The 27,439-nt window shown below is 36.0% G+C and overlaps 4 protein-coding genes and 1 long non-coding RNA gene across 6 annotated transcripts; 4 read left to right on the top strand and 1 right to left on the bottom strand.

Moving 5' to 3' along the window:
* Nucleotides 1-5,246: 5,246 nt before the first annotated feature.
* LOC121238886 (GDSL esterase/lipase At4g01130) lies at nucleotides 5,247-9,327 on the top strand. The gene is made up of 5 exons (XM_041135966.1): nucleotides 5,247-5,570; nucleotides 6,975-7,196; nucleotides 7,514-7,688; nucleotides 8,686-8,939; nucleotides 9,008-9,327. The coding sequence occupies exons 1-5, from the start codon at nucleotides 5,315-5,317 to the stop codon at nucleotides 9,274-9,276; spliced, it is 1,176 nt and encodes a 391-aa protein (XP_040991900.1). The 5' UTR covers nucleotides 5,247-5,314; the 3' UTR covers nucleotides 9,277-9,327.
* A 1,451-nt stretch (nucleotides 9,328-10,778) lies between these two features.
* On the bottom strand, nucleotides 10,779-12,499 carry LOC121253476. 2 transcript variants are annotated; one of them, XM_041153724.1, is made up of 2 exons: nucleotides 12,064-12,499; nucleotides 10,779-11,963 (listed from the first exon to the last, which is right to left on the bottom strand). In XM_041153724.1, the coding sequence occupies exon 2, from the start codon at nucleotides 11,872-11,874 to the stop codon at nucleotides 10,924-10,926; it is 951 nt and encodes a 316-aa protein (XP_041009658.1). In that variant the 5' UTR covers nucleotides 11,875-11,963; nucleotides 12,064-12,499; the 3' UTR covers nucleotides 10,779-10,923. The 2 variants fall into 2 exon arrangements, with proteins under 2 accessions (XP_041009658.1, XP_041010301.1); XM_041154367.1 differs by having other exon boundaries at nucleotides 10,779-11,956.
* A 2,705-nt stretch (nucleotides 12,500-15,204) lies between these two features.
* Nucleotides 15,205-17,122, top strand: LOC121254901 (protein CURVATURE THYLAKOID 1A, chloroplastic-like). The gene is made up of 5 exons (XM_041155412.1): nucleotides 15,205-15,489; nucleotides 16,002-16,096; nucleotides 16,200-16,307; nucleotides 16,422-16,493; nucleotides 16,850-17,122. Exons 1-5 carry the CDS (start codon nucleotides 15,330-15,332, stop codon nucleotides 16,913-16,915), a joined length of 501 nt encoding a protein of 166 aa, XP_041011346.1. The 5' UTR covers nucleotides 15,205-15,329; the 3' UTR covers nucleotides 16,916-17,122.
* Nucleotides 17,123-17,403: 281 nt separating this feature from the next.
* Nucleotides 17,404-23,435, top strand: LOC121256396. Its single transcript, XR_005939047.1, has 3 exons — nucleotides 17,404-17,538; nucleotides 19,557-19,567; nucleotides 23,424-23,435. It is a non-coding gene; the product is annotated as an uncharacterized LOC121256396 (long non-coding RNA).
* A 20-nt stretch (nucleotides 23,436-23,455) lies between these two features.
* LOC121261390 lies at nucleotides 23,456-23,911 on the top strand. The gene is made up of 2 exons (XM_041163770.1): nucleotides 23,456-23,673; nucleotides 23,761-23,911. Exons 1-2 carry the CDS (start codon nucleotides 23,456-23,458, stop codon nucleotides 23,909-23,911), a joined length of 369 nt encoding a protein of 122 aa, XP_041019704.1.
* The last annotated feature ends 3,528 nt before the right edge of the window (nucleotides 23,912-27,439 follow it).

The raw sequence follows: 27,439 nt of genomic DNA, 5'->3' as shown, positions 1-27,439 counted from the left end.
AAAGGGACATGTGATTGGAAGTGGTCTGACGTGGCGTCTTTATTTATTTATTTTTTTTTTCTTTTTCTGAAAAAAATATATTACGAATGGCTACTAAGGACGAGGCAGTGCATAGTCCCCCGACAAACATGACGTGTCGTGCAGGCACATGGATTATACGCAACTCTCCTGGTGGGGACCAGTTGACGTGGACCTCAATCAAATATTTCCAGATCCGATCTCATTGTTTTCCCCCTTTTTGTTTTGTTTTATTTTTAAGAAACTAAGTTAAATACCCATTGGTTTGCCTTAAAATAACGAAGATACCCCTCCCGCCGTTTTCTTTGAAATATTGAAGGGCTCTATGTTCACGTCACCTTGATTGAGATATGTTATCTAAATATCTATTTTGGTTTAGTAACAGCTTGCTTGACCGGATATTTTAAGCTAAGGTACGAAAAATCGAAATGGATTTTGAAATTGGATGAAGCCGGTTTAATAAAGGTTAAGTTTTAGATTTCAGACCAATTAATTTATTTAATGTGATCTATAAAATTGTTGCAAAAGTGATATCAAATAGGCTAAAGGTTGTACTTCCTAATATTATTTCTATGAATCAAAGTGCTTTTGTACCAGATAGGGCCATCACTGATAACATCTTAGCGGCTTATGAAACTCTTCACTCTATGTCAATTAGAATGCAAGGAAAATTAAGCTTCATGCCTTTCAAATTTGATATGAGTAAGGTATATGATCGTGTAGAGTGATCATTTCTATCCTATGTGATGTGCAAGCTGGGTTTTGAGAGCAGGTGGATCTCTTTGGTAATGAACTGCATTACTTCAGTCTTTTATTCAATTCTTATAAATGGTGAACCTTAAAATTATTTCAAGCCCTCCTGAAGACTAAGGTAAGAGGATTCTCTTTCCCCTTACCTCTTTACTCTCTGTGCATAAGCTTTATCATGTCCCCTTAATAAGGCTGTGATGAATGGAAGCATCACTAGCGTTCCAATGGGAAGAGGTCCTATAAGAGTTAACCATCTCTTCTTTGCTGATGATAACATGATTTTTTGTAAATCCAACTTTCTTGAATGGAGCAAATTTATGAGGTTATTGATGATATATGAACTTGCTTCTGATCAAATATTAAACAAGGAGAATCTTCCATATTTTTCAGCAAAAATACTCCACCTGAGAATAAGAGAATTATTATACAAATTGCTGGAGTGCTCTTGATAGGTTCATTTGAGAAATACCTTGGTCTCCCAGCTATGGGTGGAAGAGCCAAAACTGCATCCTTTCATGGTCTTGTTGATAGTGTGATCTCGAATAATAAACTGGAAGACAAACTACTTATAAGCAGCTGGAAAGGAGGTGCTGCTCAAATCTGTCTTGCAAGCCATCCCTACATATACCATGGGGATATTTCTTTTACCTTAGTCCATTACCAACATATTGGACCAGTTATCAAGAAAATTTTGGTGGGGTTTCAATGATGACCAATCAAAGATTCATTGGGTCAAATAGAGTAAACTCGGTAAATCTAAAGATCAAGGTGGATTGAAGTTTAGGAACTTCAACAGTTTCAATCTGGCTCTTCTTGCTAAGCAAGGGTGGAAAATACTTACAAATCCTGAATCTCTACTTGATCTCATCCTAAAACAGAAGTATTTCCCACATGGATCCATCTTAACATCTAAAATGGAATTAAGACCTTCTTTAGCTTGGAGGAGAATGCAAACTGGCCTGAACCTATTAAAAGAAGGGATTAGTAATGGCTTAGAAGGGAAGATATGGGAGGACAGATGGCTGCCAAAACCAAACTATCTTCCTCCTAATACTTGTAGCAATGACACAGAAGAAGCGACTAGAGTGGCTGATTTAATAAACCCAACTCTCAGGATTTGGGATGGAAATCTGCTTTCTAGATTGTTCCTTCAGAATACAATGGACATCATTAAAACAATACCAATCAGTATGACCAATAGAATGGATCGACTGTGGGAAGGCACAAGCAATGACATCTTTTCTATAAAGAGTGCCTATTTTCTTCATAGAAGTCTAATCAAGAGAGTCGTTCCTCTAATGTTCAAACTCTACAAAAATCTTGGAAAGCTTTGTGGAAACTACAAGTGCCAAATGGAGTAAGAATATTCCTATGGAGAGCATGCAATGAAGCTTTACCCACCTTTAACAATCTGTTTAAGAGAAAAATTATAGATGATAACCTATGTTCCATTTGTCATCTAGAGGAGGAAACATCAAAGCATGTGCTATGGAGCTGTGGGGCTGCTCAAGATGTTTGGTGTTAAGCAAGTATACCTCTACAGAAACTATCACTGGAAGGTATTAAAACATCTATCTGGGAACAAATGTTAGCAAAAGTGACACAACATGATCTAGAAGAAGTTGGGCTGATCTCAAGACTCATCTGGTTAGGAGGAATGCATTCTTGCTTGGAAAAACATTCAGTCACCCTAAGGCTATTATCCATAAAGCCTATGAAGATCTGATAAAGCCACTAAGACAAATGTCCCTGCTGCTACAGCCACTGCAGACTCACTTAGTGTTCAGAGATGGAAAAAGCCTCCAGAAGGAATTTACAAAATGAACTGGGATGCTTCTATCAACGAGTCCAGGAGCTTAATTGGAATTGGAGCAATTCTCAGGGACTGCAAAGGATTGGTTCTTGGCACACTTAGAGCTAAAAGGAATCTTACTCTATCTCCATATATTGCAGAGGCATATGCAATGATGATGGCAGTCCTGTTCTGTAAAGAAGCTGGGATTCAAGAGTTCATTTTTGAAGGTGATTCAATGCAGGTGGTCGAGAAGATGCATAATTCCTTGAAGGATTGGACTGAAGGTGGAATAATCATTGAAGACACCAAAAATGTGTTAGATCATTTGCAACTTGGAGTGTTTGTCATACTAAAAGGGATGCTAATATGGCTGCTCATATGTTAGCCAAGGATGCCATTTTAAGTGAAATTTATCTTTATGATCTTGAGAGTATACTTGTTTGTATTAAGCAAACAGTTTCCTCTGAATTTTTGTAATCCTTTGCTTATGCAATATAGTTATCCTCATTTCAAAATAAATAAATAAATTATGCGATTTTTAACAAATTTGAACGATTATTTTAATGTTAATAAAAAGTATTAACATCATATATATAATGTAATTCAAACCCTTAATATTATGTATAAAATAATATAAAGTATAAGTTCATTTATTAGTTTAAAAAGAAATACGATATGAATCTATATAGTTTCAGTAAATATGTACTTTAGGTATTTAATCTCAACTGTTGATATTTTATTTTTGCTTCATATACGACGAAGATAAAAACCATGACGTTATGAGCACATGAAAAATGCATTATTTTATGTACAACCACAATTTTAATACAAAATACTCATTCATCTACTATTTTTTTTTTTGGTTCAACTAAAGAAAATAAAAAATGACATGTTTTATCTTTCAATTTCTTTGCTATTCTTATTGAATCCAATGATGAAGAAATTAATATATGTTTATTTCTATTATATTTTTGTATAAGAAATTAAGGAAAACTCAGTTATTATACAAATTAAAAAAAAAAAATACAATTTTGAATTGGTTGAAATCGACTTAAGGCCTAGTTTGGGTACTAGTATTCTCAGAATACCTCACTACTATTTAATATTTTATCATAATTTTTTTATTACTATTCACAGAATACTTGAGAATAGCTCACTACCTAAATGCAACCTAAATCGATCGATTGAAGCGGTTCAGTGAGCCATTCAAAAAGTTCACTAAAATTGATTCGATTTTTGACCGATTCAATTTGAATTGATTGAAGCAGCCTGAATCAAACTATTTTTTTAACATTGTTTTAAGTGTTATTTATAAAAAAATATATTTAATATTATTCAAAAGATTCATACAGTCATTGTTTTTCTCTGTTGTTCATAAATTTTATAAGATCGTAATTCATAATTCTATTCTCCTAAGCATAAGATAATTACGGTTCACTACTACTTGAAAAAGAAGAAGATTATGCCTAAGCCTACAATTATCAGTACCGGCATCAAGTTTACAGTGATCAAAGCCAGACGTTCATTACTTGTACCAATGGGCCATGGCCCATTCATTTTTCCCACTTTTTGGTCCATGCTATAGTTTTGTGAATTCGATGCTTGCAGCTTTGTTTGCATGGGCTTAGCTCGCTTTTATCGTTATGCCAGGTGAAGTATGGGCTTTCAGTCAACTAGATCAATAATAGGTGGACATTTCTCTATTCTTTTTAGAAAATTCTATATACTATACTACTGTCTCATTTTTATCATATTAAGTATGATGTGATATATTTATTACTATTAAATAATTATTTATTATATAATTTTTTATTATCTAATGATAATAAATATGTTACATACTACTTAATATGATCAAAATAAGATAAAAATATAGTGTATAACATTACTCTTAAATCATCCTTTATTTTTCAAGAAATAGATCCCAGGTATTGTATGTGTGTCTGTCCAGGGCGCTGCTAAGGTCACGGACAAAAGGTACCGAATTAGATATCGATTAGTATATTGTATTTTTTTAAAGCATATTTGTGCTTATTTAAAAAAAAAAATACTAAAAAACTCGCACAACTATTGTTAAAATTTTTAGCACACTTTTTTTGGGTATGCTTTGTCGGTGGACAAAGCATTTTTCGTCTATTTATATTATATTATATATATATATGTATGTATGTATATGAAAAATATTCCAGTTACAGAAAGATTTTATAAATAAAGTTATAAATTGACGTATCTTAATGTGGTATATTAAATTGTAAACTATTTTTATTATAAACTAAATCTAAAATACCTTAATTTGTGAATTTACTTTTTATGAAATCTATTAGAGTTGTCTACACACACATATTGTTCCTTTGTTGCCAACAAGAATTAGCTATCTGTAACTGTAATTATTTTCACGTCATATACTCGCCAAGAGCACATGATTTGGAGTCACAGTGTACATACCTCCAAATACTTCGCACCTTAAAATCACGAACCTATATATAATAGAGTAATGTTATATATAGTCGTGTAATGAGCAAGTATCGTATAATTATTTAAAAAAAAAAAAATTTATTATTAAAAAATTATTATTTTTATATAAATTTCGTATTTATTTATTTTTTTTAAAATTTGTATAATATTTATGCACTATCATTTTTCTTTATAACATGAGGTATAATATAAGGCTTGCAGTACTTTAGACTTCCATTACAACTATACCCACCAATAAACTGTTTCTATACATTGAGAGAGAGAGAGAGAGAGAGAATGGGGCTCCGATTACATAAAACTTGGATGATATTTAGAGAGGGGTTAGGTGTGTGGGTGGTGATGGTGGCAATGCTTGGTTACTCGAGTGATTCAAAATGTGATTTTGAGGCAATATTCAACTTCGGCGACTCGAATTCAGACACGGGTGGGTTTTGGGCGGCTTTTCCGGCACAGTCTGGGCCCTTCGGCATGACCTATTTCAAGAGACCTGCTGGTCGTGCTTCTGATGGAAGGCTCATTATTGATTTCTTTGGTAATTATTATGATCTCTAATCTACACATCATCATCATCATCATCTCTCTCATTTTTCTTACCTTCTTCTATGTTGTTGTTTATCTTCATGAAGTCACAAAACATGCCAAAACTGAAACACTTCATGATTAAGCTCACTCATGGTTCTTCCCTTTTTCAACATTCATGCTAAGTTGCAGCTGGATGCATGGCTCTACACACAACCCAAAATGAAAAAAAAAAAAAATAAAAATGTCTAACTCGGTTGATAAGAATTCATTTAACATGATGGACATTAGAATTCGTGCCAAATGGCTAACACCATTTGTTTGTTTGCATGATTTTCTCATTCCTTAGAGATATGGTAGGCCCAAATTTGGCTAGATATCGTGAGTTTTTATTGCACCCTTTTCCATCGGTAGACAAAACGCCAGGCTGGACGACAAACAATCTTCTGGTTAACGATACACAAATAATTGAAGGGCTACCTTTTCCATATTTTCCCCTAACTATCGATCGATGACATGTGTTTTTGACTGTACTGTAGGTATTATCTAAACATATTTTTATAGTTTGGAGAGAAATATACAATCTGTGAACCCTAATATATCTATATTAAATGCTGCATGTAGGCGGTGTAAATCTCAATATTTATTAAAAGAGAAGTGCTACAGTTACAAAAAGATCTCATAAAAGTAAACTTATAAATTGATTTGATTTCATATGATATGTATCATAACATAGTAGATCTAATTTATAATAAAATTAACTTTAGAATTTAACGTACCACATCAAGTTACGTCAGTTTATGAGTTTATTTTTATAGAATTTTTTTATGACTAAAACATTTCTCTAATTATAATGAGATCTATTAATTATAGGTTTATCTATCTACAATGTAAAACATATTTAGACGATCGAAACAAAATAGCAACTTTATCCATTATCTAAGATTTAGAAAGATAGGCGCTAACAAAGCCTTGTTCTCACTTTATATTAAATAAGGTCTAGATAGTGAATTGAGATGAGATAAGTTAGGATGAAAGTTGAATAAAATATTATTTTTAATAATATTATTATTATTTTGAGATTTGAAAAAATTGAATTGTTTATTATATTTGGCGTGAAAATTTGAAAAAATTGTAAATATGAGATGATATGAAATGAAATAGTACTTATTGTATCCAAGCCCTTCTCATCATTCTTATACCATACTTGATTATTTATTTATTTATTTTATTTTATTCTTGTTAAACTAAAATAATTTATCTACTCATCATCTATATATTACATATTTGGTAAGGAAAAAAATAAAAAAAATAAAAAAATTATGTATAGTGTGTTGTATAGAGATAATGAGCTGAGCGCACATGAATAAAAAATAGCGAATTGATTTACTCGACGCTTGCTTTTGGAGTTTGGCAGCTCAAGCTCTAGGCTTGCCATTTCTAAGCCCATATCTGCAATCAATTGGATCTGATTATAGACATGGGGTCAACTATGCAACATTGGCATCAACGGTGCTCCTCCCAAACACTTCCTTGTTTGTAACCGGAATTAGTCCCTTTTCTCTGGCCATTCAGCTCAACCAAATGAAGGAATTCAAGGCCAAGGTTGATGAACTTCATCACTCCTCAGACAGAACAGGTAAAAACCATGATTTCATCAGCTTTCTAATGCATATATATATATATATATATATGTCGTGCTCCATTAAACCGAACCCACTTTGATAAATATGTATTTTGTAAAGAAAAATGATAAACACACGTCACTTTTCACAACACATTACACAATTATGTTTTAAAATGAAGAGTAGTTTAGTAAAATACTTTATAAAAATAACATCACTTTACAAAAATATCATTACTTTAAAATATGTGTTGTGAAATGTATTCGCAAAGTAATCTTTTTCCCAAAATTGGAAATTGGGTATGCTCAAAAAGCTGAATTTTGTTTCTTAGGATTGACGAAACTTCCATCGCCAGACGTTTTTGGGAAATCGCTCTACACATTCTATATTGGGCAGAATGATTTCACTTCCAATTTAGGAGCCATTGGAATAGGTGGAGTGAAGCAGTACCTACCCCAAGTGGTTTCCCAAATTGCTGGCACCATCAAGGTCTGTATTTCCATTACGTGTTATATAAGTCCATGTCATGCAAGCTGCTTATAACGACCCAGATTAAACCCAAATCATCTTCTCAAGTTTGGAAACAAACTTTAGAGCCTTAAGTCAGATTGGCATAAACACAAGAAGTGGACTCTATAATATTTATTATTGGCATGAATTTTTCAAGTAACGTATATAAAAGAGTAGTGTTACATGTTCTTACAGTTTTACTTACAAGACTCATTTTGTTAGTTTTCTTTTGAAATTCATATTTTATGATTTTTAACATAATCAATACCTGGCATGTGGAGAAATAAATTTTTTGTAAGTTTTTCTTAAGTACATTTAACATTTTTCTATATAAAATGCTCAATAAATACTGTATGACTCACTTTATATGCCTACCTCTCTCTCATTTGAAACTTAAATTTGAATAAGAACTTGAGTAGATCTTGATTTGCCAAATGGAACATTAATTGGGTCTAAGCCTAGGGGATCAAAGATAACTCTTTTTATTGCAGAATAAAAAAAAGGGTAGGAGGGGACTAGGCAAACTGGACGTAACTTTCCTACTTGGGTGTGACTATGGTAATTAACATCATATTCGTTGAAAACCAGACAGGAGAGATCTAGACAACGAGAAGCTGTATGTACTCTTTCAACTTATGTTTTAGCCATTGTCTAGACCCAGACTCATTTGGAAATTTAATGAATTTTTAGGCTACTAATACTAATAGTTTAAGGTGAATCCATGTTGGACTTTGAATCTAGAATCTAGTACATGCCAAACCACTTTGGTGTAATCCAAGAACCAATGAGCCACCACCAAGGTGCTGGGATCAAAAGAGAGCACTACTCAGACACAAGTTCTCTACTCAGACAATGTGGCCTTGGTCCATCACAAGTCCTTGACTGATGAGTTGTTCAGTTGGTCGAGTTAGTATGATCATTGAGTTCTGCATTTGCTAGCAAATATGACCATTTATATTCCTTGTCAAAATTTGAAGGAGCTCTATGGCCTAGGGGGCGTGCATTTCTGGTGCTCAATCTTGCACCAGTGGGCTGTTATCCTGCATTTTTAGTGGAGCTTTCTCATGGCAGTTCAGACCTTGACGAGTTTGGATGCGCGATGTCTTACAACAATGCAGTGGTGGATTACAACAACATGTTGAAGGAAACACTAGCTCGAACTAGGAAAGCTCTCTCCAATGCCTCCCTCATATATGTAGACACTTACTCTGTATTGCTACAACTCTTCCGGCATCCCAAATCTCATGGTACGACTTTAGCCTAAGGTTTTTATATTTTACTTCTAAGTTCTAAAACTATCATCTGTTTGGATCAGGGCTCCAATATGGAACCAAAGCATGTTGTGGACATGGGGGTGGTGTCTACAATTTTGACCCTAGATTGTACTGCGGAAACAGCAAAATGATTAATGGGAGCATTGTAACAGCAACGGTTTGCAGTGACCCACAAAACTATGTCAGCTGGGATGGAATACACGCCACAGAAGCAGCAAACAAGATTGTTACAATGGCCATTCTCAATGGCTCTTATTTTGATCCCCCTTTTCCTTTACATCTACTCTGTGACCTTCACCCTATTGGCTAATTAATTTAACCCTTGCTCTACAATTTATAAAGGAATGGTGCTATTTGGCTATCCGAAATTTACTGCTCAGATGACACTCTTAACATGGCACCACCATGCATGTGATGCCACGTGATTTATTAAAAAAATTAAAAACAAAAACACATGCATAATAGAAAGAAAGAATTTAGAGTTTCAATCTTTTTCTTTTTGTATGTTTGGATGCCATTTTAATTTGAATATATGTATTTTAATTGTTATAAATTACGTGGCACTACGTCGTCAATAGAGTCATTTGAGATGTAAGTTTCAGATAATCCAATAATAACACTCTTTATAAAGAAGCTACACTTTTCAGAGTAGAGATATATGAACTCCTATGATTGCTCCTGTAATTGCTCCTTAAAAGAACTTTTCAAGCCACATAAAACCCATATTGGAATTTTGAACTAGATGGGACACAGACCTTTCGTGTTTATAAGAAAAAGCCAAGTAGTCGCACTCCTTAATTTATTATAATAAAAACCTTAATTTTTATGTGGCAATGACGATTGAAGTAGAACCTAGATGGTCGAAAAGTCTTTTGGGAATTAAAAATCAAAGGATCTTTTATACAAGTAATAAATACATCTTTTACAAAACCTTGTGTTCTTTTAATTTGATCTTCAAATCAACGAAGTGCCAAGGATTAAAAGAACACATTACCAGCCTAAAAGGAAGTATCAAATTTATATTTATGTAGAAAGGCCTTCTGCTTATGGATTGACATGACGTCTCATCTGCTTCAAGAATCTATTTATCATCTTGAGCATCTACGTTCATTATATATATATATATATAGTTGTTTGAAACAAAGAGTTCACATATACAAATGGTGTATATGGAATCTGCTAAACTTCTTGAAAATTCAAGCCAAAGTTGATTACTCTGATAGGGTCTATGTCGAGTTTTAATGTGTAAAATTATTGAACTTGGAAAGGCTATATATATATATATATATATACCATCCATATATATTAAGTTCTACCTACCTCAAGTCCTTGTCTTTTGCATTATATTCTAAATCCCATGAATGTTTCAGATACTAGAGTCAAGTTGCCGACCTTCATCACCCAACTCCAGCTAAGCTAAATAGACCCTATTCAAACCTGCATCTGTGGTTTGCACAAACTGAAAGAGCCTTATAAGTTTTTGTCCTAGAATTTGTCATCCCCAATCATGCATGATGTAGTGTACATTTTAAGTGAATTTCATATAACAACGGCCGATAGCCACCTCTTTAAAATTAGGGCCGTACGTACGAGTAAGGGTGACTAAAAATAATAAAACAGCGATTGATCTCGATCTAGACTAGACACAGAGAAATTGTACGAAAATTTCTTGCATGTGCCGCTATTGCATATTCAATAAGAAGAGAAATACTTTTGTCACAAAGAGATTATATAAAAATAAATTTATAAATTGATGAAATCACATCAATTTATAAATTTATTTTTATATAATCTGTTTAGTCTTAGAAAATATCAATACTAATCGCTTTCTTTGGCAGTTGAAAAGGCATAAAAGGGAACAAAGGTATCTCCACCTGTAAATAGTGGGAACTGAAGAAATTTCTGGACAACAGAAGGAAGAAAAAGAAAAAGATGTACAATTAAACCAAATTGTGAATCAAGGAACGCATTCATTCTCAAGGGCTGGCTGAGTTCTAATCATTGATGCAGAAGGCAATTTACTCCCTCCAATCCAAAATGTGTCGAAAGCTACCCCTCTTTCAGTCTGCTGCTCCATTTTCATGATCTTCCTCCTCCTTAGCAGTCTGAAGATGGCTGCCAAAACCAAACCCCCTAGAACCAGCACAACGAATCCTAGCCCGAATCCAAGCACCCAAAATTTCAGAATCCTCTGATCATGTTTCTTTGGTACAACAACAGAAAAATGACCTGCACTTCGTGAAACACAAACGTACGACTCATTCATGTCCTGCAGTGTAAACGATCCATCCTTACCAAATTTGACACATTTTGGTGTCAAGTCCTTTCCTCCAAGCACAATATCATGAGAAAAATGAACTGAAATAGGCTTCCCCATGACGCTGAAGTTGACCTTAAGATTGCCTAAGGTGCTTGAATTAGAAGAATCATATGCCACGAATCCGACCACAGGAGCAACCAATCTATAGCCAGGCACGTTATAGTAATAAGATGACCAGTTGCCTAAGTTTTGACACAGAATGGCTATCCTTTTGGCATAAGGCGTTGGTCGAATCTTTGGTGGGAATTGGAAGAGGCTAATCTTCTTTCGGCCTGTTGCCCAAAACTGCCCACTTCGGAGTCTGATAGCTGAGACTTCCATGCCAGAGAAGTTTGCAGGGAGGGAAATATTGTATAGAATCCCTGTACGAGGATTTCCTAGAGATTTATTTGCATAATCATGAATAAAAGCATTTAAAGAATCAAGGTCATAATCGTTTGAGCCTCGAGCAAACGATGACAATGACAAAGAAAAAATCACCCAGATGGTGTAATACCAGCTTTTGCAGAAGCCCATCAACTTTACCCGGAAAGCATTTTCCTGTCTTTTATGTTGATCAGTTCCTGAATTGCAGAACCGGATAGCCATTGATCATGATCAGGAAAACCCATTAATAAAGCTTCTCTCATGCAACCTTCCCACAATTCATGAAAGGCATACCGGCCGGAAGCTAATTGCTTATTTCCAGACACAAAAAAGAAAAATATACGAACCAAGGTCAGCCATGAATAATATCATAACGATATTGGTGGGTATGAGAAGGTAAACCAAAATCACCTTAACAAATTAAAGTGCTTCAAAAATGAGATCAAAGCCACTTCGAATTCTTCAAATCCCTCTAATATTGACTTCGTCGCGATCTTCTTGGAATTACCTGGGAATTAGAGGAAATGGGTTGTGCTGGAGAGGGTGAAGGATAATGTGGCAATGGAATAAGCTGGATAATGGGAGGGGTTTGAATATGGTTGTATTCTATGAGTATGGGAATTAAGCCATATTAGACTGGCACCCACAAAAGAAGGGGTCGACTTTGAGTTGTTGTTGGGTACTCTCTTCTTGTTTTCTATTTATATTTAAGTATACCTTTTCTTTTTCCTAATCAGGTGGGTCAGTTGAGAGAGAGAGAGATTAAGTTAAGACAGACGGTGCCAACGAGGAGTTCAGGTGGGAAGAGTCCCACAGGGAGAGACGAAAGGAATATGAGAGCTTGTCTTAAGGCTAGTGATTTGGAGGCCCCGTGGTTACCCCAAAAGCAACCTAAAAATAGAAACTTGTAATGATTTAAAAGGTCACGAAACTTGGTCATGTATATAATTAGAGGAGCAATTGCCATTAATGTGAATATTGGAGAGTCCGAAGTTGCTTTTACTCTTTCCCTCCCAAGTGTCTGTCTCTAAGCTACTTCGATTTGCTTTAACCAACCAAGATGATGATAGATTGCTTGTATTTAAATTGTAAACAATTATATGCATCTTCTTCGTGTGTGTGGGTAAAGGGTCATTTGTCTGGCCGGCCTTCATAGACGTACGTGATGGGTTTTGCTCGGTCAACTTTGCATTCAATTAACAATAGTGACAGCTAGGAGTTTGCTCAAGCGGTAGAGCCATTGCTCTCGATGCATGCTCCCTCCAAGTCTAACGTTCTAATTTCTGGATGCAAATAATATCTAGAAGAAATAAGTTATGGAGATTTTACTTGAATTACCTAATTAACGTGCATGATAAGAAATTCTTTATTAAGAACTTGTGCATTCCTAAAATTAGTCGGGACATTATTCCTAGACATCAATACCAAATTACCAATAATAGTTAAAATAATATTAGTTTTGGGCTAAGATGGTTGGTGTGGATCGAGCATGTATGGTGAGCTGCTCAACTTAGCTAAGAGAAAGCCCTTATGGCCTTATTCGAGTTCATGTACAAGTTGTGTTATCTCTTGTAAGTTAACTTTGGAGCTCAGACAACGAGCAGATTCTATTTCAATAATAATAATAATAATAATAATACCTTTATTGGAAAAAATAAGCGTTGGAGTCATGGGTCAACTTGCAGATAAGCATTTGTGGAGTTTTCTATCAATGTTTTTCACATTCCTTTTACCAAACACATTTTATAATTTGAAGAGATATAAATCAATTATGTGAATCTCATTAAATGTTGAAGCACAGTGGGATTTTCATGATGAATTGCTTCGAGAGAAAACCTTCATTTTAGACCCTCCAATGGCCCATTCTTCTTATTTTAGACCGCAATTCACTAAATAATAAGTCCAATTCAAATAATAAGTTTGGAAGTAATAAAATATACATGGCTCAAAATAAGACTAGTAGGCTCAATCTAAGGGAAGGTCAAACCACTAGAAGACAAAGGAAGAGAGAGGACTGAGAAACAATGAGGGGACAAGAAAAAAGAGAATGTGTCAGGAGGAAAGAAAGGCGGACACAGAAAGGAAAATAATTAAGAAAACGTAAACGAAAGAAAGATGTCTAACACGCAAGGGAAGACGACAAATCCTCACCACTCTCTAGGGCAGGCAAAAAGAAGGGACATATAAAAAGAAATGCATGGCGAGAAGATTTCAAGGAGACTTCGACTTCTTCTTTAGCTTCTTTAACCTCAGGAAAGGAGCTCCAGCGACTAGATCTCTATCAGAAAAATAGAGCTCTAAACTCTATTGTATAGAGAGTATGAGTACCATGAGAGACTGTAAATAAACTTATTATAGTGGATATTTTCTCCCAAAAAACTCCGTGGACGTAAGTTTTATGATGAACCACGTAAATCCGTATGTCTATCTCTCTTTTACATTCTCAGTATTTATTTTCTATCACTGTCATAGACCTACGCACAACCACACTGGATCATGCTAGGGCTCCAGACCATACTGATCGAGGGCCAGATTGTTATAGCGGGCTGGAAATGACTCTTTCGCTCCTTCTGAACTGTTGTGTGATTTTTGACATTAACAAAATCTTTCCTACCTTAATATTTCTGTCCAAACTTCATTTTTTGTCCAAGTGTCATTTTCTAGCCAAGCTTCATTTTCCCGTCCTACCTTTATTTTTCGACCTACGTTCATTTTTTTCGTCTTACGTTCATTTCCTGGCCTACTTTTAGTTTTCGGTCCTATCTTCATTTTACAACAAGCTTCGTTTTCTAGCCAATCTTAATTTTTTCTGTCATGGAACGATACCTAATTGGCGAAACCCGACGGAGAATATGGACCGTATCTACGAGAATGCGAAGCTGAAAATGAGAGCTATTGAGTACGGAAATGAAATGTTGGGAACGAGAAGTGGAGGGTTGGAGAAAGTTTTGAATCTAGCTCTGATTCAATGCCATTTGGTTCTATCGTAAAATATTATTAGAGGCTGACGTGTTAGCCTCCCATTAGTTGGCGTCAAATGCCTACACTTACCTCATCCGGTCTAGAGGTTCTCTTGCATTCATCTCTTTTGGAATCCTAGAATTTGTTTAGGTAAAAAAAAATGGAAAATGAAGCTTTGTTCTCCCATTTTAATTGCTTGTGTATTTATTTATTTTTATTTAATAATAAGAAAATAACTTTTAGTATATTAGTGTATTTTTTTTTTATTTTTTCAAACTATTAAAAAATATTAAAAAATTATGAAAAAGAAAAAAATTATACTAGACGGCACTCCAAGCGGACAACTCAAAAATAAATTAGGAAAAATCTGAAGCTTGTAGCTGTGATCATTCTCATCACGTAGTACAAGAGAGCAGTACAAGACCCAAAAAAAAAAAGGAACACTTTTGAAACCAAGACAAGTGAGAGAGATGACCCAAAAGCATGGATATCAGATAGGGATGCAACCAATCAGGAAGCTGAGTTTCTCCACGTGTCGCACTCTGGAATCAGTGCCCGAAACTACAACAACGGATAACCAAACCAATGGCGAGAGAAGAAAATCCCAAGCAACAAAGGGACCAAGCAATCGAAGTCAGCACCACATTGGCAAATAAGCTGAGCTGTTGGGGATAGACATATCGTTTTGCTGTCCACAAATCTATCATCTTCCATCCATGGCAGCAGCGGCGGCATATGCGACGGCTTACCCCAACACCGCCGTCTTAGTCTCTCGCCTCCCCAGCACCAAACCCACAGCCCGCTGCTCTTCTTTGCCTCTCCTCCCACCTCGCTTGTCCTCCACATCTTTCCCTGCTTCTGCTAAGCACTTTTCAGGTATTTCTTTTATCTTTTTCTCTGAGGCATTTGGTGGTGGAGAGTAGAGTTAAGAGTTTAATGGCTCATGTTACTCCTATAGTTTAATGGCTCATGTATGTATGTATTTACTATATATACTATTATGAGACAGTAGAGGCTGTAGAGCCTAAATCCTAGAGTTTTACATTGTAATCAAAGGTGGGCATTGAACTATTATGCAAGATGTGCACAGACAGACAATGATAATGGATTTTGGGTTCCCCAGCTAGTGGATATTGGTGTTGTTGCTTTTGCCCTTTCTGTTTCTAGCTTTTAAGAAGAATGAATGATTGGAATTGTTTTCTTCTCTATAATTATTTCTCACAGTCATCGGCTTGTGATTGAGTCAGGTTTTCATTTCTTGCTTTCTCTCTATGTTTGTAAGTTGCTTGAAGATATACACATTACAAACCAAATATTTAAACAAGAAAGCTAAGCATACAATTTGGAATGTTTCAAGCAAATAGCTTTCTTTTTTCACTTTCAAGCAGAGTCCCGTAGGTCTCCTCTGCTTCAGATCAGAGCCTCTTCAGAAGACTCATCAGGCCTTGACACCAGTGAGCTATTTTCAGACTTGAAGGAGAAGGTGAGAGAGAAGCAAATTTTTTTACAAATAATACTATTTTGTTAGGAGTAAGCAAAAAATGCAATGGTTTAAAATGGTTCCCTTCTTTTGTAATAATAATCAGTGGGATGCACTTGAAAACAAGTCAACAGTACTTCTCTATGGAGGTGGGGCAATAGTTGCTGTTTGGCTTTCTTCTATTGTAGTTAGTGCTGTCAACTCAGTCCCTTTGGTAGGTGATCTCTTTTAATAACAACTGCATTGCTACTTCCATGTTTATTAAATTGGAGCAGTTCAAATTTTATGCAAGCAGTCTTGACATGAGTTTCTTTTTCTTTTTTCCCAGCTTCCAAAGATTATGGAGTTGGTAGGGCTAGGATATACCGGATGGTTTGTCTACCGTTACCTTCTCTTCAAGGTAAATATGATAGACTACAAAATCTTTCTTGCTTTATAACCATAATTGCTTTATAGGACCTTATTATTATCACGTATTACGTATTCTGCATATAAGATAAGTCTGTGATTATCATTCACTTGTCCGCCTAGTCATCATCCTTTCATCATTATCTGATGTGGCATCAAATGATTGACAGATAAGTAAAAAATGACAAAAGGAAGGATGATTGAAAAACACAAATAAATTTTCAATCATTTAATATTACACCAATGAAGGTTGAATGATTGGAAGGATGAAGAATAATATTTCTTCTTTTTCAATAAGGTCTATGATCCTCCTCTTTGATAACATATGATATTACTCTTTGTTCTCAGTCAAGCAGAAAAGAACTAGCTACAGATATTGAAGCATTGAAGAAGAAGATTGCTGGAACTGAATGAAATTCATATGATTTGGTAGCAAGTGAAAGCTTTATATTCGTCTCCAATCATCCTGCATCTTGTTTTGGTACTCTGTATTTCATGTATAAGAGGCAATTGTATCCTGTAACGTAGAACATAGGTTTTCTGTGGATCCTCATCACTCTTGTGTTTCCTTTTTTCTTTTTTTTTTTTCTTAATAATAATAAATAAAATAAGACTTTGGCAGATCTATGTTTATTGTTTCTGGCTCCAGATCGATTTCAGCTGCAGATTATTTCCCTATGTTTATGAAAGATTGATGTTTTAATGAAGTTTGCTCCTAAACCTTGTAATTATAGGTAAGGGATGATCACAAGATAAAAATAAAGAATAATGATAAGCACACAGCTTTTTTGTACAACTTACAAAAATTGTAGAGATATATATATATATATATATTATATCTTTATTTTACAAAAATGTCACTAATTTAAAAGGAATATGTAAAAAAAGTTGTAAAAGTCACTATAAGAAAACTGTTTATTTGTGGCCAGTTAATTTCAGTGAAATGACTATTTACAGTCAAAATGAGTCTGTTTTAATCATAAATAGTCTTTTCGTCGCAATTAAATGGCTACAAAAGTCAATTTTTCTTGTAGTGAGTGTTACTACTCGCTAGATTTAATTGTTTCTTCGATTCGTGTATATTTTATCCCAAGATCAATCCTTACTCTAAAAAGTGAGCATCCCAAATATTACCACCATTTTTTGAAGAGCAAACAACTCGAGTCTTTTGCCAACCTTTTCTTTTTATTGAATAAAATATAATTCATAAGTTTCTATTGCAGAATGAATGTAGGATTCATCCAAAACCTCGTCTAAAATACATTGGGAGGATATTGATGATTCAACAAAATAATTGTAGAAAGGGCTTTAAAGGATTATCACTTGTGAATGTGTGAAATCTAAACATAATCATAGTGATTTTTTGTAAGGAGTTTTTCTTTTTCCCCCCTTTTAGTGGGTATGAGAGGAGCAACTAAGAGAATAAAACAATAAGCTCTAGTCCAATGGTTGAGCTTATAGCCCTTGTGTGTGAGGTCTTAGGTTCAAAACACGATCCAAACATTAAGGAGATTGTGAAGCTAGTCTTAGAATGTATCTGGAAAGTGCAGCTCCAAGATAGCTCCAAGATTTAGAATTAGTTTTCCGATGGAATCTTGAGTCAACTCTTTTGATTAGGGTTTCATGGCCACCGCTATCGGCCGTACGACGTCGGCGTCGGCGTCAGGTTCTCGCTCGAGATCTTTTGCGGATATGGTTTTGGATCCTCCTTAACCTCTTCCTGAGGTGAAGGTTCTTATTCGTGCGCCACAGATGGTGGAGGGAGAAGTATGTATTATTTTTTCTAAGGAAGAACTTGATCGATTTGCCTTACCATTCCAGTTCTCTTTGGTGTTGAAATTTCTGCGACAGCGGCCTTCATTGGATGCCATCCGTTCGTTTATCCGAGCAAGATGGGGTCTGAGTAAGCAGCCGATTGTATCTTCTATGCTAAAACCTAGAAATGTTTTTGTGCGGATGACTTCTAAGGAAGATTTTGTAAAGGCATTTGCTAGGGAAAGTTGCGAAATTGATGGTGTTTCTTATCGGCCTTTCCACTGGACTATTGATTATCATGAGGATCAAGAACCTGTGCGGGTCCTTGTGTGGTTAAATCTTCCAGGTTTGCCACCGAATTTTTATCATGAGGATCTCCTGAGAAATATTACGTTGCTGATTGGAAGGTTCCTTAAGAGAGATAATTCTACCCGTTGCATGACGACGGATGGGGCTCGTGTTTGTGTGGAGATGGATGTTTCAAAAGACCCGCTCAAGGCTTTATGGATTGGGACTCCTCATCATCCTCTTATTTTTTATCAAGAAGTGGAGTTTGAGACCCTCCCGACATATTGTGTACATTGTAAACTGCAGGGTCATAATGTATTAACATGTAAGTGGAAAGCGAAGAAGAAAGTAGACGGGGTTTCAAAGGGGAAGAAAGACGGGGGTTTCTCTGGTGTGTGGGTGCAGAAGGTTTATACTGTCATACCGTCGGAATTTCAGCTAGGGGAATCTAGTAAACAGGGGAATTTGGGTCCTTAAGATGCAGAGTGTAATGTACAAGATGTAGAAAGAAATGTTCATGATGACGATTGTAATATTCGTGATGTTGAAGGTAATGTGCAAGATTCAGTTAAAGATCATTCTTTGATCGGTAATGTTGCTTACGCACAAAAGGATAATAAAGAAAGATCTCCGGGTGTTATGTTAAGTGAAGACATTACTCAGGGGAATTTGGGTTATCAAGAAACAGATTGTACTGTTATAGATGCAGAGTGTAATGTGAAGGAGGCTGCTGTCATAGATTCTATTGTTTCAGAGATGGTTGGGTTAAATCTGGAATCAATGGTTTCTCCTGGTGGGTTGGGTCAGAGATTAGTGGCGTAGATTGAAAGGCAGGGGGTGGAGGTCTCAATGGAGGTGGGCTTTGTTGAGTTAGCTTACCTAGATCACGAGGAGCTAACCCCTCAGCTTTTTGAGGGGAATAGATTCATGTTCCAGAGCCCAGGAGTTATTAGGGCAGTTCTGCCTGAACATGTTGAGGGTCAAGTAGGAGGGGCTGATCTCCCGGTAGGAGAGGCAAAACAGGTTGTTGAGGTTGAGACTTGCTCGGAGAATGATACTGATGGTGAGATGGAGCATTTGGCAAAGGACAAAGTGGTGGTCTCTGATTCTGAGATTCTGAAGGAAACTGATGGTAACAGGAAAGCTATGAAGGAGAGAAGTTCTAAGAGGTTGATTCGTAAGCCTTCTAAATTAAATATTTGATTATGTCTTTTATTTATTGGAATGCTAGAGGTTTAGGGACATCAAGAAGAAGATTAAAAGGTTTAGTTAAGAAGTACAAGCCCAAAGTCGTGGTTATTGCTGAACCCATGCTGCAGGAGTTTCATTTGGTTTTATGGAAGGAAAGATTGGGATTTGAGTATTGTCTTTTAAATGATGCTGTGGGTGGTAAGCTGTGGATTTTTTGGAACCAAGCTGTGAACCTCTCGGTATTGTGTATGGAAGAACAATTTATCTCCGTTAAAATTGGTTATAATTTGCAAGAGTTTTTATTGACGGTTGTGTATGCGAAATGTTCTTACGTGGAAAGACGTAGATTGTGGGATTCTCTAGCTGATTCAAGATATTTCTCAGATGCCTTGGATTGTGGCTGGTGATTTCAATATTATTCGCTCGGACCAAGAGAGAAGGGGGGGTCGTCCTCGTCTAGCTCTAGCTATGGTTGAGTTCAATGAGTGGATTGAATCTAATGGTCTTATGGATATGCCTTCCTCTGGAAATTTGTTGTCTTGGTGTAATGGGCACTATGGTTTGTCTCGACAATGGGCGAGGTTGGATAAGGTCTTGATGAACGCTAATGGGTTAAATTTGTTTTCGGAGGCAAGAATGACTTATTTAGCTAGAACTTCTTCTGACCACTCCCCATTGATTATAAAGTTTGAGCAAGATAATATTCGGTATGGTTTCCCATCCTTTAAATTTCAACAAATGTGGGTATCGCATGATCTTTTTTTTGAATGTGTTATGAGGTCATGGCAAGCGGATATGGGACAGGAGGTAGGGGGTTTGGTGAAGCTCATGATTAAACTCAAAAGATTAAAAGTGGTTTTATGAGATTGGAACAAGAGGACGTTTGGAAGAATTGAGTGTCATATTGCTGATCTTGAGTATCGGATAGATGGTTTAGAGGCATTACTGCAGGAAAATTTTTCTGAGGAAGTTGAGGATGAGCTTATTGTTTCTAAGGTTGAATTATCAATGTGGAATGAGAGAGAGCAAGTGCGGTTATCCCAAATGGCTAAGCAGCAATGGGTTACAAAAGGGGAGGTAACTTCAAAATTTTTCCGTGCCGTTTCTAGAAGGAAAAATCAAGAGATATTTACAATGGCTTTACAAGATGGTACTGTGCTTTCTACTCTTGAAGATATACATAATGGAGCTGTCCAATATTTTCAGTCTTTTCTTTCTGAAACTGGGAGTAGTCTTGAAAGGCCTGATTTTCTGGTTTGGTTCATCCGATTGTGTCAGACCTTGAGAATGAGGGGTTGTGCAGCCTTCCTTCAGGCCAGGAAATTTTTGAAGCTCTGGATTCCATTCCGGTTGATAGTAGTCCTGGCCCTGATGGGTTTGGTGCAGGTTTTTATAAGTCATGTTGGCATATAGTGGGTCCTGATGTTATTGAGGCAGCTAGGGAATTTTTTAATGGGATTCTATTACCACGGTTCTATAGTTTGACATTTTTGGTGCTTATCCCAAAGTAAGTAATCCTACAAGCTTTGATAAATTCAGGCTGATCAGTCTTTGCTCTGTTTTTTATAAGATATGTTCAAAAATATTGGTGAATCGTCTTTTGCCTATTCTAAATAAGATCATATCTCCAGAGCAAGGTGCTTTCGTCAAAGGACGTTGTATTTATGAAAATATTAGTCTGACTCAAGAATTAATTCATGAAATACATAAGCCATGTCATGGTGTTAATATTGTGTTGAAAATTGACATGGCGAAAGCATATGATAGTGTGTCTTGGGATTTTTTGCTGAATGTGTTGAAGGCCTTTGGTTTCTTTGATTTTTTATTATGGATTATACGGCAATGTATATCGTCATCGTGGTATTCTATAGTGCTTAATGGAATCCCAAAAGGTTTCTTTAAAGGAGGGAGAGGATTGCGTCAAGGGGATCGAATTTCTCCTTATCTATTCATTTTGATGGAAGAGGTATTGACCAGGTTGATAAAGCAACAGGTTGAAGTTGGTAAGATCGTTCCTTTTTCTCATCCAAGAGGTACTCCTATTATTTCTCATCTTCTTTATGCCGATGATATTGTTTTGTTTTCTAATGGAGGAAAGTCATCATTGAGGGCAATTTCAAATGTTTTTGAAGTATATGAAGGGTGGTCTGGTCAGGTTGTAAGTAAAAGTAAGTCTTCTATCTACTTTTCTAAACATATTAATGCACATCGGAAGAGGAGCCTGCTTAGAATCTTTGGATTCTTGGAAGGTATTTTTCCTTTTGTATACTTGGGAGCTCCGATAGTTTTAGGAAGATTATTGGTTAGGCATTTTGATTTTATGGTTCAAAAGATACAAGGAAGGCTGGAAAGTTGGAAGGCAAAATGCTTTCAAATGGGGCTAGATTATTGCTTATTAAGCGTGTTATTCAAAGTATGCCAATCCATTTGCTTTCGGTTTTGAACACTCCGAAACAGATCATTAATAAAATTAACTCCATAATGAGCACCTTTTTTTGGGGTAGCATTGATGGCAAGCCAAATAGGAAATGGTTTGCTTGGAAGGAAATGTGTAAACCAGAATTGGTAGGAGGTTTGGGCATCCAGAATTTACATGATGTCCAACAGTCTTTACATATGAAATTGGCATGGAATCTGTTGTCTCAAGTATCTCTTTAGGCGGATTTAAAAAAAAAAAAAAAAAAAAAAAATATATATATATATATATATATAGTAGGTAGGCATATTACTGAAATTGATTTGAATAAAGGAACGAATTTTTGGAGAATGATTGTGAGATGTATTCCGTTGGTTTTGAATAAGTCTAGATGGAAGGTTAGAGATGGTAAGATTTCATTTTGGAGGGATAATTGGTCGGGTTTGGGTGCTCTGGCTGATACGCATGAAAGTTTGGAATTGCCAAATTTGCAGTTGGAGGCGTGTAAGGATGAAAGAGGATGGAATATGGAATTGTTTTCCAGGTTGTTGGGGAATGAACAAGCTGCAGTTATGGTTGAGAGGCTTGGTAGAATTAAACCAGGTTTTGATGTTCTTATTTGGCTCCCAAATAGTAATGGTAAGTTCTCTACTAGTAGTGCATTGGAGTGCATTCATGCTCGGGTTCCAGAATTTGCATGGACAAAGTGGATTTGGCATCCGGCATTACCAAAGAGAATGTCAATAACGATGTGGAGAGCTTGGCATAATTGTTTACCAGTTGATGAGGAGATTAGGCGATTAAATATCCCCATGGTATCGAAATGCAACGGTTGTGTATTTGGGCAGGAGGAAAATCTGGATCATATATTAGCTACAGGTGTGCTGGATGAACATGTGTGGGCGTGTTTTGCTTCAGTTGTGGGTCTGCCTTCCATGCAAGGAAAGCTTTGGCGGGAGAGAGTTGAGTTCTTTAACAAAAGGGCAAAAATGGCTGTTAAGGGGGGTCAACTAATTGGTATTTTGCCTACCATCATTTCTTGGAGATTGTGGTGGAGAAGATGTCAAGTAAGAATGGAGGATAGAAGAGTTTCTGTTGCTTCAGTGATAGCTGCTGCTATTAAATATTGGCTGGTCTGGGTGGCTTTGAAGATTAAGGATTCTAAGAAAATAAGTGCATGTGATGAATTAGTTTTGAGAAATTTACAGATTCCTTTTAAGCCTTCGACTAATAACATAGTAAAATTTGTTCAATAGAGGAGACTGGCAGTAGATTTTGTGAAATTAAATATTGATGGTTGCTCTATGGGGAATCCGGGTGAGGCTGGTGCTAGTGGGGTGATACGGAACTCTAATGGTAAGTTTATTTGTGGTTTTTCGAATTCTCTAGGAGCACAATCGAATAATGCTGCAGAGGTGTTAAGTATTTTGCATGGACTTCGAATTGTTTATCTTATGGGATTTAGGAAGGCGGAAATGGAAATGGATTCAAAGTTGGTGGTGAACTGGTTGAAGAAGAAACGGTGTGGTTTATGGTATTTGGAAGATTTTTGGGAAGAGATAATGGAGAGATTGGAGGGGATTTAGTTTTTTATTAACCATATTTTCAGAGAGTCTAATGCTGTGGCAGATGTGTTCGCAAAAATGGATGCAAAAGGTTTAAATAAGTTATGGGTTGGGAATGATGGGGTTCCAGCATCAGTTAAGGGTTTTCTTAGACTGGATATAGGTAGTGTTCCTTATACTCGTACCTGTTCATAATGATTCTTGTAATTTCTTTTAGTGTTTTGTCATTGTTTATTTTAGTGGTAATAATGTTTAGTTGGGTTGATGGGTTTATTTTTCTTATTTGTAAATCCCCAGCTTAGACGATTTTTTGTATATGGTTCTCCTTAGCCAAAATTAAGGATTTATTAATAAACTTGGGCGGGGATCACTCATGGACATGTGATCATTCTCTCTCTTTTTAAAATTAAAAAAAAAAAAACTAAGAGAATAAGAAAAGAAGGCTCAGCCTAGAACAAATAGGTCCCTCGGCCTAGCCCACAGGTAGACTCGCCATTTTGGAGATCTCTTGAACAACGTTCAGCCCTTGAGTACCTGTCCACGTAAACGAGCGGGAAGTAAAGGGGACTCTCAATCCTTTGACAGGGTGACATCGACGAACCACCGAGGATCCCAATAGAGTAAGACAAATCGGGGAACCACACCGCATTAATGGCACCACTGCCTGAACTACACGCCACATTAATGATGTCGTCGCAGATGCACGCTGTATTAAAAGACTGACAAAAAGAACAATAAAAAGGACATGGACTCCACTGGGGTAGGCACGATCTGTCCCCTCCAGACTCCTGGTATAAATAGCAATTTTTAGGTACGAGAATGCTTTCTGATCTCTAGACTCTCTCATTAGTTACAAATTTTTAAAATACTCTACTGACTTTGGCATCAGAGACTCCCCGGTCCCAAGGCTGCCCTCTCCCAGTTTCTTTATTCTTCGTTTTCGCAAGCCCAACTTTGAAGACCTGAGTTGCTAGAACCTGGCCCAAAGGCATACGAAACATGACATTAACAATTTTGATCTTATTTTCTCTATTCAAGCATGTTTATTCCACAGCAAAAGCTAAAATTATTTTTAAGTAATCATTAGAGGAAAGTCATATGAAATGTCATCAAGTTTAAAATATGATCCATGGAGAGAAAGCATCACTCATATATCTTATTATACTGCAGTGGTATTGCTTATTAACTATTGATTTTTTATTTTTAGAAAAGCAAGAATTAGTTTAAGTGTTATGAGTGATATCACCTCAACACAATGAGATAGAAACCGAGTTTAGAGTATAATATATAGTGTTTTTTTTAATAATTTTATGATTAGTATCTTAAAGATATATTTCTTTATTTTTATTAGGAAATTCATATTTTATCTTTCAATGCCAAAAATTTCTTTCTCACTCCCATCCTACTAAACTCTCATCTTATTTCTTTCATGCTTTAATATAATGTGGCATTATCTATAAAACTCTCAATTTGTTACTGAAAAAAAAAATAAGACTAGTTCATCTAATAGTTGGTGGTTAATGTCACATCAACACAATGTGATAAAAATGAGATAAGAGTGTAGTATATGGCGTAACTTATATATACAACTATATACCATATACTACGTCTTTGCCCCGCTCATTTTACTATGATATCAAATTATTCATCCATTATGAATTTATTCTTTTTAAAATATAAGATTTGTTCTAATAATTGATAGATAATACTTTGATAAACATGATGTGATAGAACTAAGAGGAACATGGCTTACGATCGAGTGGAATGGAAATTTCTTGAGACAATTTCGATAAAAATGGGGTTTGATCAAAGGTGGACAGATTTTATAATGGAGTGTATCTCATTGCTCTCATACTATATACTGATCAATGGTGAATCACAAGCTCCATTCAATCTATCAAGGGGCTTAAGGCAGGGTGATCCTTTTTCACCATATCTATTCATCATGTGTGCTGAGGTCTTAACATCCTTTTTGAATCAATCTGGAGGCAAATGGTACTATATCTGGAGTACCCATTGGGAAAAATCCAACAAGCATTAATCAAATTTTCTTTGCAGATAATAACCTCATATTCTGCAAAGAAAATTCGCTAGAATGGAGTAGAGTGATCCTATTCTGGAACTTTATGAAAAAGCCTCGTGTCAGATGCTAAACAAAGAGAAGACCTCAATTTTTTTAGCGGCAATACTCCTCTAGAAATACAAAGCACAATAGTGGAAATTGTAGGGGTGAGATCAACTGGATCCTATGAGAAATACCCGATGTTACCAATTGCAGTTGGAGATCAAAATGTGTTGTTTTCCATTCCCTCCTTGATAAAACATGGGCTCGAATTTCTAATTGGAAAACTAAATTTCTATCTGTAGAAGGTAAAGAGAAACTATTGAAAGCCATCCTCCAAGCTATTTCAACCTACACCACATGCATCTTTTTTTAACCTTCCCCTATCACTTCACTTGGAAACTGAACAAGATGCTGAAGAAATTCTAGTGGGGACATAATGATGACCACTCTAAAATCCAATGGATTAAATGGGAATATATGGGTTTAGCTAAGGAAATGGGAGGTCTAGGCTTTTAAGATTTTAAAAGTTTTGCTATATTGTCCAAGCAAAGCTAGAGGATGCTACAACACCCTGAATCATTGCATGCAAGCATTTTCAAGCAGAAGTACTTCGCTCAGATGGGTCTTTTGGAGGCCACCTTGGGAAGCAGACCTTTTTTTGTATGGAGAAGTATCACTGCAGGCCAACAATTGGTAAAGAAAGGTCAGACTTGGAGGATAGGTGATGGTTGAAAAACTCAAATTTGGAAGGATAGATGGATCCCAAGACCACACTCCCTTATGGTTCAGTCACCTATAATTGGAATAGAGGAGGATGCTAAGGTAGCTGGCCTAATTGATTCTGATCTAAATGGATGGAAGGTGGATTTGTTGAACAACCTATTTTCTCCTCAAGATGCTAACCTGATTAAAAGCATCTCATTAAGCCTTGGAGAAAGAGAGGATAAATTGGTGCGACACTACACAAAGGATAAGATCTTTTCAGTTAGGAGTGCCTATCATCTCCATATGGAGATTGTCAATAGAAACAATAGGGGCACCTCTAATGATAGAAGAAAGGATGGTGTTTGGAGGTCAATTTGGAAGCTACATGTCCCTAATGTTGTTAAGATGTTCCTGTGGAAGCTTGTCAAAATGCACTCCCCACCCTATCCAATCTATTGAAAATGAAGATATAGTGAAGAATGACATGTGCCTATTTGTCGGAACTCTTCTGAATCAGTAGGCCATGTATTATGGAGATGTGATGCCTCAAAATATGTTTGGAGCCAAGGATGCAGAAGAATTCAAAAAATGTCCATTCATAACAACTCTTTCATGGATATTTGGAGTAGGTTCTATTATACTCTACAACAAGAAGAACTTGAGGAACTACAATAACAAGAAGGTTGATTGGAACCCGGAGAAATGAATTTGTGCATGGTAAAAGATTCCAACACCCTAACTCTATTGTCAATAAAGCAAGAGAGGAATTGTAGGCTTATAAAAATATCCTAGTGCACCACAAGATCCTGAAGAGTAACTCTGGTCAGACTCAATGTAAGTGGAATAAACCTCTGAGCACTTTTACAAGGCTAATTGAGATGCATCTATTGACTTGTGGAAATGAGCAATTAGTATTGGTGTTATCATAAGGGATGGAGAAGGCCAAGTGATAG

The sequence above is a fragment of the Juglans microcarpa x Juglans regia genome, chromosome 1D (assembly GCF_004785595.1).
Source record: "Juglans microcarpa x Juglans regia isolate MS1-56 chromosome 1D, Jm3101_v1.0, whole genome shotgun sequence".
Lineage (NCBI taxonomy): Eukaryota > Viridiplantae > Streptophyta > Magnoliopsida > Fagales > Juglandaceae > Juglans > Juglans microcarpa x Juglans regia.
Note: the sequence above shows the minus strand (reverse complement) of the source record. Positions and strands in the feature narration are given on the sequence as shown.